This window comes from Cucumis melo, chromosome 12, assembly GCF_025177605.1.
Source record: "Cucumis melo cultivar AY chromosome 12, USDA_Cmelo_AY_1.0, whole genome shotgun sequence".
Lineage (NCBI taxonomy): Eukaryota > Viridiplantae > Streptophyta > Magnoliopsida > Cucurbitales > Cucurbitaceae > Cucumis > Cucumis melo.
Window position 1 is genome coordinate 7,934,861 of NC_066868.1, and position 17,260 is coordinate 7,952,120.

The 17,260-nt window shown below is 37.8% G+C and overlaps 1 protein-coding gene across 1 annotated transcript in view; it reads left to right on the forward strand.

Moving 5' to 3' along the window:
- Positions 1–17,260, forward strand: part of LOC103501044 (helicase protein MOM1) — a 54,728-nt gene that overhangs the window by 11,605 nt on the left and 25,863 nt on the right. Inside the window, exons 9-12 of the mRNA XM_008464540.3 lie at positions 991–1,146; positions 5,399–5,650; positions 5,893–6,033; positions 13,568–13,870. Of these exons, the coding sequence (XP_008462762.2) occupies positions 991–1,146; positions 5,399–5,650; positions 5,893–6,033; positions 13,568–13,870 (852 nt within the window). The remainder of the gene's footprint in view (positions 1–990; positions 1,147–5,398; positions 5,651–5,892; positions 6,034–13,567; positions 13,871–17,260) is intronic.

Here is a 17,260-nt window from a genome sequence, read left to right on the forward strand (position 1 = left end):
TAGAAAGAAGAACATGATAGTTCTGGTACCAAGACAGTCAAAGTAATAGAAAATGCACAAGAACAAGCAACACGATAGACCCCCAATAGTAAAGATGTATTCCTGTAGAGACAAGAATAGAAAGAAGAAAGAATGATTGAGAATTAGTTGGTAGTTTTCCCATTGTGTGGGCCCTTAGGAATGTGTTTGTTAGAGTGGGGCCAAGTATTCTGTTATTCTCTTTAGTATTTGCCTATTTAAGTATCTAGTATGGTAGGGCAAGGGTATCTTTTTCCTTAATGATTTTGGTATAGAATTCTCATTAGAGAAGTGGGGAGAGATTGGGGAGCTCTCAAATCCTTCCCCAACAGTTGATAAATAAAATTGTGGCTAAAGCTTTAACACAACACTATCACAAGACCACCAAATACCTAGGCACATTCCAGAGGTCCTGAAATTCTCTCCCCTAGCTTTCAGCCTTCTAGCCAAAAATTTTCACACCCTGCTTTTCCGTTGCAAAACTCTCTTTAAACCTCCCTTTGTGGTCCCCATATAATTTTCTTCGCATAAATAACCACCCAATGGTACCCACCACCTCAATCTCCCTTTCCGAGCAGACATCCTCTCTTGCCCCTCTTCCTTTATTATGTTCCCATGATCGGGGTCTCACGGTCTTGTTTGGCTTTCATCCTCTGCTTCTCTATTTCCTTATTTGCAGTATTAGTATATTTCCTCTTTTCCGATGAGATAAAAGATCACTTTTCTTATGGTTTACCTGTCATACTTATTTTCTTTTTCTTAAGTAAAAATATTCTAGATTTTGTCATTATTTGTTTTATAATTTCCTGGTGGTTTTTTCCCTCTGATTTATTGTTTAATTTTTTTTTAAAATTTTCGATGAGTTTCTTTCATTTGTTGGTTTGCTGCTTTTGCTTTTATGCCATTGGAAAATTATTTTTGTTGGGTGTCCTGTTCCTTGACACATGTATCTTAATGATGTCTTTCTACCAGTTGCAGATACGGCATAGGAAAAGAACTGCCTTGGTTAATCTGTCACAGTTTACAGATAATGATACATGTGGCTTTAATGATAATTATATAAGCTATGTCAACAAGCTTTGTCAGTTTTGGCACGAGGGGAAAAATGCTGTTGTGGTTGATAACCAGGTGAGCTTAAACAGAAGATACATCATTATAGGGAGTAATGTTTTTTTAACCGCAGTTCAATATTTAATATTATTGTTGGAGGTGGTGTCCTTGAATAGTTTTTCAATATTCATCATTAATTTGAATGGAATAATAAATTATATTTTTTTTGCAAAGGAGACAACTTCTTTATTAATTATAAGATCTCAAGGTACAAGAGGTATATACATTGAGAATAATAAAGAAGCCTAAAGAGTGAGAAAGCTAGGGGATCAGAAGGTGTACCCGAGTATCTCAACTAGGTTGACACCCCTTTAGGACTAAAACATTATATCTCAATTATAATACTGAATAAAACAGAGAATATAAATGATAAAACTTAAACGAGTCCAGCAAAAGTACACAGGCCGAGAATGGGAAAAACTAAAAATAGAAAAAGAGGCAGAACTAAAATAGCTGCTGGGAGATCCAAAACAAAGTAGCTAATCATCTTCCAGGACAAAAACTAAAGTGCTGGTTGGGAGAGGAAAGCTGCCCAGCTGAGTCAAATATCTTGAATAAAGTAAGCCCCAAAATCCTTGTTTAAGGAAATCCAAGCTGCTGCATTTCCTTCTGCAGAGAGAAGGATTTCTGGACTCCATTTTTCTTTGTCGTGAAAGATCTGTTGGTTTCTTACCACAGTTCAGATAGGATAGCTTTTAGAAAATTTAACCATAATAGTCTTGACTTCATTGGGAGCGAAGGATCCTCCAGAAGCTAATGTTGACAATGGAGAAAAAAATGTTCCAGCAGAAAGAGCAGAAAGAGAAGGGGCAAAACAAAAGGAGATGGGATAAAGTCTCATTTGCCTTCAAGCAAAGAGGGCAAACAGAGACAGAGGATAGTAAACACTTTTTAGGGGCCTTCTTTTGGAGGATATCAGCACTGTTAAGGGACCCAAAGATCATGACCCAAATCAGAATATTAACTCTTCGGGGGTTGCTTGACTTCCACAAGCCTTTAAAAAAACGATTATCCGTTGGGGGGGGGGGGGCAGAATGCAAATGCACCAAGAGAGATTTAATAGTAGAACGACTTTGAGGGTCAATTGACAATTTAAGAGTGTTTCTGATGAGAACTTTTCCATAATCAAGAACTTTTTCAGATGAGAGAAGAGAGAGTAATGATTCAAATTCAACAATTTAAGAGTGTTTTAAGCATCTTCTAAAGGGTAGAGACCAAGAGAGGGTAGCAAAATCCCAATGGTGTCTGCAACCGAGCCGTGGGGAAGTAAGGCAATCCTGTAAAGTAAGGTAAAAAGATCTTTGAGAGGGGAGGTGCCAACCCAAATCTCCGACCATAAGCTAGTTCTACTACCATTACCAAGTTTAGTTAGTGCTAGAGATTCCCCGACCTCCACACTCTTGAAATGCTTATCCATGGACTACTTAGACTATTCTTGGACTTTCCCAATGTGAACCAATCAAAAGGCTCTTTGCCGTGGATGCTGCAAATAATTCCTCCAAAAGGAAGAATCTTCCGTTGAAAATCTCCAACCCCATTTAGCAGGCAAGGCAGAGTTCCATTTGACAAGATGATTAAGCTTGCTACCATAATTACCTTCCGAAAAGAAGTTCCTTGTGATTTTTTCCAGGGAGATTGCCACATTCAGGGGTATAGAGAACAAGGATGAATAATAAGTTGGGAGGCTAGCCAAGATTGCATTGCAGACAGTTTGTCTACCTCCTCTAGAGATGTTAAAACACTTCCATTTGTTTGGTTTCTGTGATTACGATCCATGACCGGTTGCCAGAAATCCTATCGCCGAGGATAGCCTCCTAAGGGGAGGCCTAAGTATATAATGGGTAAATTTTCTTGCCCTCCGAAGTTCTTCTTGAAGCATTTTATAATGGAAAAGACATCCTTCAACAATGTTTGGACTGACCTTTTCAATTCTGAGTCTTTTGGAGCTTGTTCATTCAAGGCTCGAGAGAAGCATTCCCAGGGTCAACAATCATTCAAGTCTTTGTTCACTGATGTAAGTTTGGATCTCTTGGAAGTTTCCAGCTCTCTAGTCTAAGCTACTGGTTGTAATACCAGGTTAGTCAATCCTCAATCTAAGCTTCATTCTCTCTTTCTCTGAATTCAGACCAGCTGCCTCAAATGTGTCCTTTATATGAGGTACAACTCTCAACAAGAGTACGAGCAAAATACGCGAGGGGCAATACGGGAATGCTAATCTAGATGAGGCTGGAGTCTCGATGCTCAAGAAACTCAAGACTCAGGTGTTGAATCAATTCTAAGTGTAAGTAGTGAGGAATTAAAAGAGATTAAAGCAGGGGAAGAGGCTGAAGATAATGAGATTTTGGAGAACATAATTAGTGATGTCCGTGAGTTGTTTGTGGAGGAAGATATAGAAGAAAAACAACCTTCTCTCTAGAAATTTAGGGAAGAAATCCCACAACACTTGCATGTCATCATTGAAGCTTGTGGTATATCATTCCTTTGATTTCTATAAACTTTATCTCTAGCATTGAAAGTAGTCTTGGATGTGGTATTGCATTTAAAATCCGTTTGGGGAATACAAGGGAGCTTGGAGTTAATAAAAAAGAATGGTACTTAAGGAGCAGATAAAGAAGATAACCTCCGTTTTAGTTTTTCTACAAGTAACAAAAGGTAAACTTTTGATCTAGATTTTTCAAATCCTTGTGTTGTTCTCTTGTACTTTTGATACTTATGAACTGTTTGTAAAAAGATTTCTGGATCACAAATGAATATGGATTGTATGATCATATAGAGATTGTGTATTTGGTTGGAATTTATTTCTTTAGCAAAGTTCTTTTTGGAACCTTGATCTTTTGGAGGTAATTTAGTATGACAAGATGAATTCCAGCAGGCAGTATGACATGAGGAAGAAGATGTTTAGTTGTATAGTAGAAAGTAGTTTGTTGGGAACTATTGTTTCAAGAAAACTTGAGGGTTGAAGAAGTAAGTTTCAGAATCTTACGGGGATTTAGTCACACAAGAAAGTAAGGCATATAATTGACCAAAGATAGTGGAAGTTGGCTCATGTTGGAAGAGTTTGAGTTAATCCATTCCTCTGAATAAAAAGCTGGAAAAATCACTAAGGATTTACAAAAGTCCACGTCAAATTGATAATCTAATTTGGAAAATGGCTTTCGGAGTTTAAGGTTGTTAAAAAGGAAGTTGTATAATCATTGTTTTTCTCCTTCAATCTTCACTATATGCACTGCCGCTAGTGACTCTTCACAATATCTGTTTTTGATTGCACATTCTCAACTTGTTTGCATTATTGTCAGAATTGTGTTTGGGGAGAATCTAGAGTTTTTTTCAGAGCAAGCTTCTCAGAGTAAGATCTCGATGGAGTCATTAAAATTTTAGCCTCCTCGTGGTGTTCCTTCTCCAAGGATTTCGAGATTGACTCAGTTCGAGATATAAGCCTAATTGGTCGCCTTTTCTTTAGATGGATGTTTAGTCAGTTTAAACTTTATATTTGTATTTCTTTGTGCTTCTTTTGGTTTTGTTTTGCTTTTGGACATTACTCCTTTGTTTTGGTTTTTAGTTTGGTTGGATATGATGATGGTGCTATGGGGATGTCAACCTAGTTGAGATGTCTAGGTGCACCTCTTGATCCATGGTTTACATGCTCCTTGTATAATTCTTTTGTACTAGTATGTGCTTTTGTCTCATTATTAATATATTAATAAAGAGGCCGTTTCCTTTCCCAAAAAAAAAAAAAAAAAATCCCTCAAAGACCAGAAGGCAGTGATTTTGTCCAGCATCATTGGGCGGTTTTTTCTGAGATTTAGGAGGAAAGAAATGATTGGATCCTCAACAACTCAAAATCATCAAAAGACATCCTTGATTCATCCTTTTTTTGGTGTGTGTTTTTTTTGTGTGTAAACATTTATTGCCCCTTAAAAGCCTAAGTTACCTTCTTGTTAATTGAACATGACCTTGTACACCTTTTGATTAGGCTCTTTTCTACATCCGATGGATTATTTCATTCTTCAAATAAATTGTCTCTTATAAAAAAAAAAAAAGAAAGAAAAAAAGAAAAGAAAAGAAAACTCGATTTAAGAAGCTTTGCAATGGCAGTTGATCGCTGGCATTCCTCCTCTTATTTGTATAACCATTCTTTGTCCGTATTCTTCTCTTTGTTCATTTCTCCTTTGTGTTTTTGACGTTTCTCTTAGAATCATAGTATTAGCTCCTTACTGTTTTGCTGAGGTTGTCAAACTGGTAATATATTGAAAGGAGATTTTAACTGCAGGATCGCATGGCAAAGATTATTGCATTCATCTTAACTTTACAGCCTGATGTCCTCCGACCCTTTCTCGTCATCACAACTTCTACAGCCCTTGGTATGTGGGATCCTGAGTTATTGCGTTTTGCTCCATCTTTTAGTGCTGTGGTTTACAAGGGGAATAAAAATGTACGGAAAAATATCAGAGATCTAGAGTTTTACCAGGGAAGTTACCCTATGTTTCAAGCTCTTATTTGCTCCCTGGAAGTAATGATGGAGGTAATACTTTGTCCCTCTAGTTAAATTTAGTGTTGAGAAATTTTTGGATCCTTATGAGTCAACTTTGTATCGAAGCTGATAACATGGCACTTGGATGGTAAACTAGACTCCTTGAAATGATGACAACTACTTTAAATACTTTAGCCTATATCTCATCTTTAGTAATCCTTTTCCCACTCTTTGTTTTTGAACTATACCATGCAAGCCTTGGAACTTTCATTCAGTTTCATTCTTCTCTGCAGGATTTAGATATATTGCACCGTATAAATTGGGAAGTAATAATCGTTGATGAGTGTCAACGCCCAATAATTTGTTCACATCTTGAAAAAATGAAGATGCTAAAGGGAAATATGTGGCTGCTCGTTCTTTCTGATCAGCTAAAGGTTTGTTTTCGTGAGTGGTTTATGATATTAACTCACAATTTTATTTATGTTGGAATTTTCACAATATGTAAATATTTGTGTGTAAATATTAGTGGCCAATATTTGGTCTTTATTGTCATTTATTTACTCTTTTGAACAAATATTTCTTTTTCATTGATGACTTTTGATCTTATGAAAAGAGACTAATAATGCTCAGCACAGTAATAGGTGAAAATATAAACAGGCAACAAACGTATTGATGAAACTAAAAACTCTAAAATTGATTTTTATGAAATCACTCTAATAAAGACAATTTTGTGTTAGAGTGAAAGTGATGTAGTCTAAAGGATAAAAGGAGATATCTAATAATAAAATTGAAGTCTTTATTATTATATTATTATTATTTTATTAAACGGAAACATGATTTTCATTGAAATAATTGGAGGGCCTTCATCTTTCCTTCATCCTAGTCTAGAATGTTTTGCTTATGTTTTGCTTATGTTTGTTGGTTTATAAGTTGTTCTTAAATGTTAAGTCTGGTCTAGTTGTTTGCTTCTGGGTTTTGTATATGATGTTGTACTTGTACTTTGGCTTCTTGGTGTTTTTGGAGCTTTGTTTTTTTGTTGGATTTTGTTGGGTCACCAATTTTACTGAAATATTCTAGATGGGGTAAAAAGGGAAGTATTGAAAGCAATAAACACGAAATCAAGGCTTACGTGGAAACCCAAGTATCGGGAGAAAAACCACGATATTTTTATTTTGTTATTTTCTGATGATAATAGGTACAATGAAGGAGAATAAATAGATTACCCAATAGAATAAAAAAAGAAAAGATTTAGGAATTAGGGTAAATCTTCTTATAAATACCCTATGGGCCAAGTTCACTAATTTTAACATTCCCCTTCATGTTGGGACGTAAATATCGATGAGGTCCAATTTGCTAACACAAAAGTTGAAATTTGGTCTGAGAAGTCCATTGGTGAGAACATCAGCAACCCACTGGCTCGAAGGGATGTACGGAATGCATATGCTCCCACTGTCAAGTTTTTCTTGGATGAAATGCTGATCAAACTCAACATGTTTGGTTTTATCATGTTGAACTGGGCTGTTAACTATACTGATAGCGACTTTATTATCACAAAAAAACTTCAATGGTGTGTCTCACACTCTCGATGAAGATCAGGCAGAGGACTTGCTGGAGCCAAATTTTCTCACATATTCCCAAACTATGCTCGATATTCGACATTAGCGTTGCTCCTGGCCACAACACTTTGCTTCTTACTCCTCCAAGTTACAAGATTACCCCAAACGAAGGTACAATAATTGGAGGTAGACTTTTTGTCAACAGATCTTACCTAGTTCAAGTCAGTATATGCCTCAATGGTCTTTCTGTCTGTCTTTCGAAACATCAACCCTTTACCAAGTGTCGTTTTCAAGTATCTCAGAATTGTATTGATAGCTTCTATGTGTTCCTCATGTTGGACGACATCTCAACATACCTGTCTCGGTAAGCAAATCAAGGGTGTATTTTCTCTAAGACATGGAGATGCCTTTTTTAGTGTGATCACCTTCCATTCCAAGGAAATATTTCAGATTTCAAATCTTTGATTTCCAATTCATCACCCATGCTCTGCTTTAGTCGATTGATTTCTGCTCGATCATCTCCAGACAAAACAATGTCATCCACACAAACTATCAGAACTTTAATCTTCCCGGTTTGAAAACCTTTGTAAATAAAGTATGACCAGAATGCCCCCGATTTTACCCTTGGGACTTGACATTTAAATAAAGTAGTGAACCTGTCAGTCAAACCATGCTTTAGGTGACTATTTCAGACCATATAGGGATTTCAGGAGTTCACATACCTACTAACCATATTGGGCTTCAAATCCAGGCGAGAGGCTCATATAGACTTCCTCCACTAGATCTTTATTCAGAAAAGAATTCTTAACATCCAGCCGGTATAGGGGCCAACCTTTGTTCACAGCAACAGATAGCAGGACTCTAACAGTATTCAACTTAGCAATTGGAGAAACAATTCCTGAATAATCAACACCATAGGTTTGAGTAAATCCCTTTGCAACTAACCTTACCTTGTGTCTATCAAATGTTCCTTCTGCTTTGTATTTGAGAAAGAACACCTATTTACATCCCACAGTTTTGTGTCCCTTGGGTAGAGCACAAATCTCCCAAATTTTATTCTTTTCAAGAGCTTTCATCTCTTCCATGACAGCATTCTTTCATTCAGGACACTTTAAAGCAGTGTAGATATTTTTCGGTATTATGGTAGATGAGGCTTGTTGTAAAAGCTCTGAACTGTAGAGAGAGATTATCATAGGAAACATAGTTACAAATGGAATGTATAGTACAAGACCTGGTACTTTTTCTCAGAGCAATGAGAATGTTAAGAGAGGGATCATGCTCATCAAGTTTCGCTGTATGACCCTATTCAACTTCATTATTTCTGATTTTTGCTTTGACCATAGTTTCATCACCATTGTTCTTTTCTTCCACATTTTCAAGAACGTCAGCATCAGACCTGTCATCTTACTCATCTTATTATTAGTACAAGGTTCCGTAGAATTTTCCATACCTTGATCTCGAGGATTCTTGGAGTGGAGCCCCCGGTTGACTAGTAGGGGTCCAACTTCCTTTCCAAGATTCCTCCTGTAACTTGATTTGTGGGTAGGACAATGAGATGAGGATTGAGGAGTAGGTTCGATAAACTCTAAGGTACAATTAGACTTTTCACTCACACTCTCCCCTAAAGATGGCTAACGGGAAAGTAGGGTCGATCCTCACAGAAAGTAACATCCATAGTGACGAAGTATTTCCTGGACGGTGGATGAAAACATTTATAACCACGTTGATGAAGGGGATACCCAACAAACACACATGCTTGAGCCCAAGGGAAAAATTTGGTCTGATTAGGACCAAAATTATGGACATAAACGGTACACTCAAGCACGCGAAGGGGAACCTCAGAAATTAGACGAGTAGAAGAGTAGGACTCCTTGAGACAATTTAAGGGAGTCTGAAGGTAGAGGATACGATTAAGTAAAGCTGCTTTAAGAATAACATCTCTTCACATGTATGAAGGAAGGGAAGTAGATAGCATAAGGGAACAAGCTTCTTCCAGAGTAGTGTGGACAAGCTGTTTGCAATTGAAGAGGGTATGACAGCACTGTTGGAATCAGTATCAGCATTATCGATGATTATGAGCCAAGCAGGGTCATCTGAGGTTGTAATCGGATCATCATCCAAAAAAGGGAAGGAAAAAGTTGACCTAACGATAGAGTCGACGATCGAACCAACCATAGACAAAACAACGGAAGAAGTAATTGAGATGGGGACCGCAACAAGTTTAAAAAGGTGGAGATGCCCATCTTCGGAGGAGACGATCCAGATTTGTGCATCAAGCAAAGAGGTACTTCCAAATTCATAAACTCATTGACAATGAAAAAGTGACTTGTGTCTATGATTAGCTTTGAGGGAGTAGTGTTGAACTGGTGCTGTGGAAAAGAGGGTAGGAAGCTGTTCAAATATTGGCAAGACCTGAAGATCCGTCTCTTGAATCGTTTTCGCTCGTCATGAAAGGGAATGTTTGTGGGCGATTCCTCATAACCTGACAAGAAACGACGGTGGAGGAGTATTGTGGAAGGTTTGAGAAGATGATGGCATTGGTTTTGCATCTCTCTGAGGAGGTGTTGCTTGAAACATTTTTAACGAGCTTAGATGAGGTAATCAAGGCTGAACTAGAGTGCTGGGAGGCCATGAAGCTGGATTAAGTAATGAAAAAAGCCTAACGAATTGAGAATAAAGAATTGGCCCGTGAAGAGAAAAAGAAAAAAGGAAGGAAGGCCTGACCCACTTCGGAAATCCTAAAACGGTTATAATGAAAGCACAAGGAGAGATGAAATGTGTAGATTACCCTAACACATGTACTATAACCCTTGCAAATGTGATTGCATCAATAAATAAAAGGGAAAATCCGAGAAAACGTTCGTCTGATGCCGATTTCAAAAACAAAAAGAGATAAGGGTCTATGTTTCCACTGCAATGAAAAGTTTTTAAGAAGGCCATCGGTGCAAAGCAAAGGAATGAGGATGTTCGTAGATGATGAGAAAGCTAATGAAGTGGAAATTTTTGACGAGATGGAGCCAAAAGAGGAAACTAATGTAGAGCTGCAAGTAGCAATGGTGGATGCAACAGAACTTTCTCTTGACTCAGTTATGGGGTTTTCATCCCAAGAACATTGAAGATGAAAGGGTTCATTGAGAAGTGAGAAATAGTTGTACTCATTAATTTTGAGCTATCTGCAACTTTATTGCCCAAAGAATCGTAGAAGAGTTGAAACTACCCATGGTCGAGACGATGCACTTTGGAGTAATCATGGGAACGGGATCGGCCGTTAAGGGCAAAAGAGTCTGTAAGGGAGTAATGTTAACGATAGGAAAAATGATGATCGTGGAGTATTTCCTACCATTAGAACTGGGTGATGTTAAAGTGGTTTTGGGAATGCAGTGGCTTCGAACAATAGATGTCACAGAAGTAGACTGGTGAGTTCTTAACAATGACGATAGGAAGAGGAACGACGAAAACAATAATTGAGGGGGATTCGACACTGACACGTACCAAAGTAACACTGAAGAGGACGATGAAAGACTAAGAAGACACATGTCAAGGGTTTTTAGTGGAATGTCTTGCATTGGAGGGATATATAGAACCGAAAATTCCTATCAAACTGAAAAATCCTATCATGACCCTGGTACTGAATACCAAAATCAAAGAGTTGTATGCACTGCTCAGTGAATTCTCTAAGCTATTTCAGTTGTTGAATGACTTACCACCATAGCATAGAATAGATCATCAAATCAATATTGTGGAAGGAGCAGTAGCACCGGATATATGACTATACCGGTACGCATATCATCATATGAATGAAATTGAGAAAATAGTGGATGATATGAGGCGGGAATCATACAACCTAGTACTAATCCTTATTCAAGCCCGGTTTTTTTGGTCAAGGAAAAGGACAGTGGATGGAAATTTTGTGTTGACTACCAAGCACTGAATAATATAACAGTGCCTAATCAATTTCCCATTCCATTAGTGGAAGAATTGTTAGACGAACTCCATGGGTCGAAGATCTACTTCAAGCTGGATCTGAAATCAGGCTATCATCAAATCAGAGGGCAAACAATTGACATTGAGAAAACAACATTTCTGACTCATGAGGGACATTACGAATTCTTGGTTATGCCCTTTGGTCTGATGAATGTGCACTCTACCTTCCAAACACTCATGATTAAAAACTTCCATCCATATCTGCATAAGTTGTATTTTTTGATGATATACTAATTTACAGCACTAATGTTGGTGAACATGTGCAACATTTTCACCTCGTTTTCCTAATTTTGCAAGAAAATTCCCTGCATCTGAATAGAAACAAATGCAAGTTTGCTAAAGAATGTGTGGAATACATAGGCCACTTAATCTCTGCTGAAGTAGTAAGTGCAAACCTGGAGAAATTGAAAGCAATGATAGAATACCCGACACCAACGAACCTCCGAGAATTGAGAGGGTTCCTCGGATTAACTGGCTCCTACTGGCCCTTTGTTGCCAACTATGGTAGTTTAGCAGCCCCATTGACTCAACTCCTTCGTGTGGGGGGGCTTCCAATGGACGTGGGAGGCACAAGAGGCATTTGGCAAACTCAAAAATGCCATGATCACACCTTTGCCTGACTTTACTTAACAATTTGTAGTTGAATCTGAACATCAGGATTGGGCTGGTTGCCATTCTAATGCAGAACCAACAACCCGTAGCCTTTTTCAGTCAAACTTTCTCCTCAAGCTCGTCTGGAATCTGTGTACAAACGAGAACTTATGGCTGTTCAAAGATGGAGACCATATTCGTTGGGCCAACCTTTCATCATCTGAACAAGTGAAAGTGCACTCAAGTTTTTAGTAGAACAAAGAGTGATCCAACCAGAATATCATAAATGGGTTTCCAAACTGCTGACTTCAAAATTCACCCCGACTGGGACCGAAAAACAAGTTGCTGATGCCTTTCCATGATTGCCGAAGGTTGCGCATTTAGCGAATTTAAGTGTCCCATGGTTAGTTGACATTGAAGTGGTTAAGGCCGAAGTGATGAAAGATTTAAAACTGTTAACTGTTTGGAACGAACTGCATGAGGATCCCGATTACATTTCAAAATTCAAGTCTGGCTAGGTTACTACAACCACTTCAAGTTCCTGAATGAGTTTTGGACGATACGTCAATGGATTTTATTGAAGGATTTCCATGGTCAGAAAAAGTTGATTCCATACTAGTAGTGGTGGATCAGCTTAGCAAGCATGGGCATTTCTTTCCACGATCCTTTGTGACAGATCGAGATAGGATCTTTTTGAGCCATTTATGGACAGAACTATTTAAATCACAAGGCACTTGCCTTCGTCGAAGCACAACTTACCACCCTCAAACGGACGGTCAAACAGAGATTGTAAATAAAGGGCCAGAAACATACTTGCATTGCTTTTGTAGTGAGAAAGCAAAACAGTGGGCTTTGTGGCTACATTAGGCAGAATACTGGTACTATACCACGTATCATGGATCGATCGAGATGATTCCTTATCAAGCACTTCAGGGCAGACCCCACTACCCTTGATAGCCTATGGAAATCATAAGACTACAAATGCAACCCTAGATCAAATGCCCTGATAAATGCTCTTAAAGAAAACTTAGCAATTTCACAAAACTGAATGAAAATGTTTGCAGATAAAAATTGAAGGGAAGTTACTTTCCAAGTGGGTGATTGGGTTTACTTGAAGATTAGGCCATACCGACAGTTATCGGTTGCCAAGAAGCAGATGAGAAGCTAACACCAAAGTTCTTTGGCCTTTATAAGGTGATTGAAAAAAATAGTGCAGGTGGCATAGAAATTAGAAATTCATTTGATTGTGTTTGGTGAAAACATCTTTCATGTAGAGGACGCAGAAGTTCAAAGAACTATGGCAGTCTCAAATGCCCAGTTGAAGTGGTTCTCAGATGCAATAGCAGAGTTATCAAAAGGGTCATAGGATCACTTCTTTTCGAAAAACGAGGAGGTTAACTGCCGAATTACGAAGCTTGTTCGGAGTCTCATAGTATTTTCTCCGGAGCTTGTTATTTTTACTTCATTGAAATTGTTTTGTATTGGTTTGTTTCGTATACTAGCTCTAGGTACCTGAACTTTAAAATGTTTTGTATTTCACCGTATGTTGGTTTATTTTGGATGTGATGAGCGTGCTAGGAGGTGACAATCTAGTTGAGATACCTGGATGCACCTGCTGATCCTACCTGTAATTTTTCCTTTGTACACTGTATATAGTCTTTATCTCTTTCCGTTATTTCAACAAAAAGTGAGTTTCTTTTTTATTTCTCTCTTTTTTCTTTTTGTAATAGACCTCTTCTCTTCATATATTTGCACATATTGTATAGAACAATATGTTCTTTCTTATCCTCTCTACTCTAAAAAATTATCATTTACGCTAATACTTCTTGACTTGCAGGATATCAAAGACGATTACCATAATCTTCTATCTATACTTGACATGAACGACCAAGTTGAAAATAAAGATACTCTGAAGACTAACGGTGATGATAACGTCAGCAAACTTAAGGAGAGATTATCATATCATATTGCATATATTAGCACTTCTAAATTTGTTGAGTATTGGGTTCCTGCACGGATATCAAATGTGCAACTTGAGCTTTATTGCGCCGCCCTACTTTCGAACTCTGGATTGCTTTGCTCATCATTCAAAAGTGATCTTCTTGACAACATCCAAGATCTACTCATTTCAACTAGGAAGGTTAATTCTTGAACTCTGGCACTGTTTCTCACTTGATGAACCTTTAAAAACATCCATTTTAACGTCTTCCACAAATTTTAAGTTGTGAACACTTATTGTTTCATCAGAATTAAATTGCTATATATCACTTGAGCTTTGTATCTTGTGGAGCGTTATTAATTTCTTTGTTTTAGTGGAAAAAAATCATTATTATGATACATAAAATAAAGAAAAAAAAGAAATATCGACAAAATGAACCAAACTGAAAGAAGGAAGAAAACTTATTCGAGTAATTGATGCATCACCAAGTAGTAATTTTATTCAAATGATCAAAGTTTTAGAAATACAGGAGAAGGTTCTGTTAATAGGTTACATAGGATAACGAAAAGGGATTAGAATGTAACTAATCTAGGAGAGTGAGATAGAACAGCTCTAATCCAGAAAAAAGGTAAGTTCTCTCTCCTCTCTCCTCCCTCCCCACTCCTCCCTCCTCTCCAACGGTCGGGTTTCTCAGTAGACCTCTCCATTAATTCTCAAAGCACAACATGGAGGTTGTTAGTTGCAAAATCAATCGGTCACACTATTGCATTTGGAAATAGGAAGATGTTTGCTTTATTGACGATGTAGAAGCTGCCAGAAGCATCTTTTTTTCCAATAGCCAACTTAGATTGACCCAGTCAGTAATAGCCGACTTACTCAGAATTCCGGTGGATAGCCATTTTAGGAAATTTGGGGACATCGTTAGAGGAAGAATGAGAATTTCAAAGTTTCAAGCTAAGTCTTGATGGATCTAAAGTTGCGATCACTGGCCATATTCATAAGGTCTTTTCAATATTAGAGTGTGCTCAGGAAAAGATCGGCAAAGTTGGAAGTTGTTCTGTATGATGCTAGGAAAATTTGTCGAAAAATTGGATTACGTTAGATGGTATTTTGATAATATCTCCAAGATTCCTTCTCCGAATTTGAGAGGAAAAATAAGTAATGTTGAAATGACAAAATCCAGTCTTTTTAACTCCCCTGCTCCAAGGTCCGAAACCAAGGAAATCGGTCAAATTCCTAATCAAAACAGGAAACTTTCAAGTGCTCAACCATTCTCCCCTTCCAAAACAAAAGGTCAATTTTGAAAATCTATGGACTATATCAAAATTATTTGTCTTAGACGACCGGAGACTGATCCGTAAGAGGTTTGAAGTTCTTTTCCAAATGAAAATTGTTCTAAATCCTTTTTATGATGAGAATGCCCTCATTTTAACCAAGGATCAATATTAGACTTCATCCACGAGGAAGGTAAACGGCAGGTTGGGGGAATTTTCACCTCAAATTCGAAAGATGGGATAATCTCAAACACAGTCGGCCACTTGTTCAAAAAGGCTATGGCGGTTGGCTTGAGATTAATAACCTCCCTTTGGATTACTGGTGTAGAAGTACTTTTGAGGTTAATAGGGATCACTTTGGAGGTCTCACAGATATAGCTTCCGAAACTCCGAACTTAACCAAACATTAGTGAAGCTCATATTCAAGTTAAGAAGTACTTATGTGGTTTTGTGGCATCCACGATTGAAATTTCTGACCTAAAGAGGGGAAATATCTACCTTCATTTTGGAGATTTTGGATTTCTAAATACTATTGGTCCCTCTGAAGTTCCTACCTTATGGGATGATTTTGAAAGCTCTATTGATTGTTTGAGTTAGAGATGTTTTGCTTGATAAAGATATTGATCCTTCCTCCTCTCCATCAGTATCGAAGGTCCCGAAATCAGTGTTTGCAGTTCTTCCTAGAGGTGGAAATCCATTTTAAATTCTGAAGAAGTTTCCGGCTATCCCACCGATGGAGAAGAAGTTAGTGGCCGGCATTCAGGTTGAAGGTGAATTAATTGCACGGGCAACTGAACAGGATTCTAATTTTAATTTTGCCGAACCCAAGTCTAATAGTTGTTGCAAAAAGACAGTACGGTCCACTTCTATTGATCCAGCTTTTAAAATTCTGGTAGCCAAAGAGTCATTAAATGAGTCACTAAGTGAGAGGATTAAAGAAAAAAGGCCCACTTTATTTCCATTACGAGTAATTACGAATTTTGTCCAAAATTTTCTGTCGACAACTCAGCACTTGTAATGCAAAAAACATCTCAGATTGCCTCAGAAAAGGAAAATTCACATTCTGTTTGTGCAAGGTCCATCTTTCTCGGGATTATGAAATTTCCTATCATTTCAAGTGTGCCAAAGGAAGTAAATCCTCTCATGCTCCAAAAATTCTCAAACGTTGCATCCGCAAGCAAACCTCCTTCGACAATGTTTGGACTGCCCCACCAAAATTAGATTAAATGGGGTTTTGTGACCTTCAAGTTCGCCCTTTGGACTCTCTTCGAATCCATCCTATCAAGCACTCCATTTCTAATAAAGAACCCGTATTTTCTGGAAGTATATAGCTCTAAAGTTCAGGCCCCTGAAAGCTTCATTTGGTAAGTAAATACAAATTCTACATCTAAACTTTTCAATTTTTCCAAATCCACCATGTCTAACACAGAGGCTTTTATTTTGTGAGGCTCTCCTTGCAAAGCTGATAATTCTTTCAAGGACCAGCTTGCTATTTTCTCTCCATTTAGTGTTAGTAGTGAAAAATCAGCCGGTGCTCTCAGCGTGTTTGACCTTAAATTAGACTCGGAAATTGAAGGGGTGGATCTTAATGCTCTGTTTATGATGAAGGCTCCCCTCCAAATAAAGTTCCCTTGGATCTACCAAAGGATTTGTTGTCAATAGTCAATGATTGTGGAATTATTTTTGCTTAAATTAGCAGTTAAGCCCTCCCATGTTAGACCTCCAATATTATTTCAATATAGTAAGAGAAAGAAGAAAGAGAATTTGGAAGTTTTTGGGTAGTTTTGATGTATCTTGGGAAGATCTCGGTGTGGACTGGCTCTGCTTGGGTTGATCTCGGGGTGGATTAGCTTTGCTCGAGACGATCTTGGGGTGGTATGGCTTTTCTATGTTTTTTATTTTAAAAAGAAGATTGGAGCTAAAGTTCAATGTTTTAATCGTGAAGGCTTCGCTAGTTTATTGGTTTGCTTGAATCAATTCTTCCGCATGATCTTGGTCCAGATTATCAACTATTTGAGCATTCACCATCTATATTGAGGTATGTGTTGAAGAAAAGGTTTGCTCGTGGTTCCTATGGTAAAGTATGGCTGGCTTTTCTTGGTAACTGCCAAGATATATTTAGTTCAGTAGGAGAGAATATTAATGTTTCGTGCAATTCATCTTTGGAAGACTTCATTGTCAGAAACCATGACTGCTCTTCTAATAGTTCTCAAGCCTACTCTATGAGATTATCTTGTTCATCGTGAAACGTGTTATGGTTGAAAAAATTTCTGGAATCTATTAGAGTGGCTTACTGGAGAACTATTTTGGTGAATAT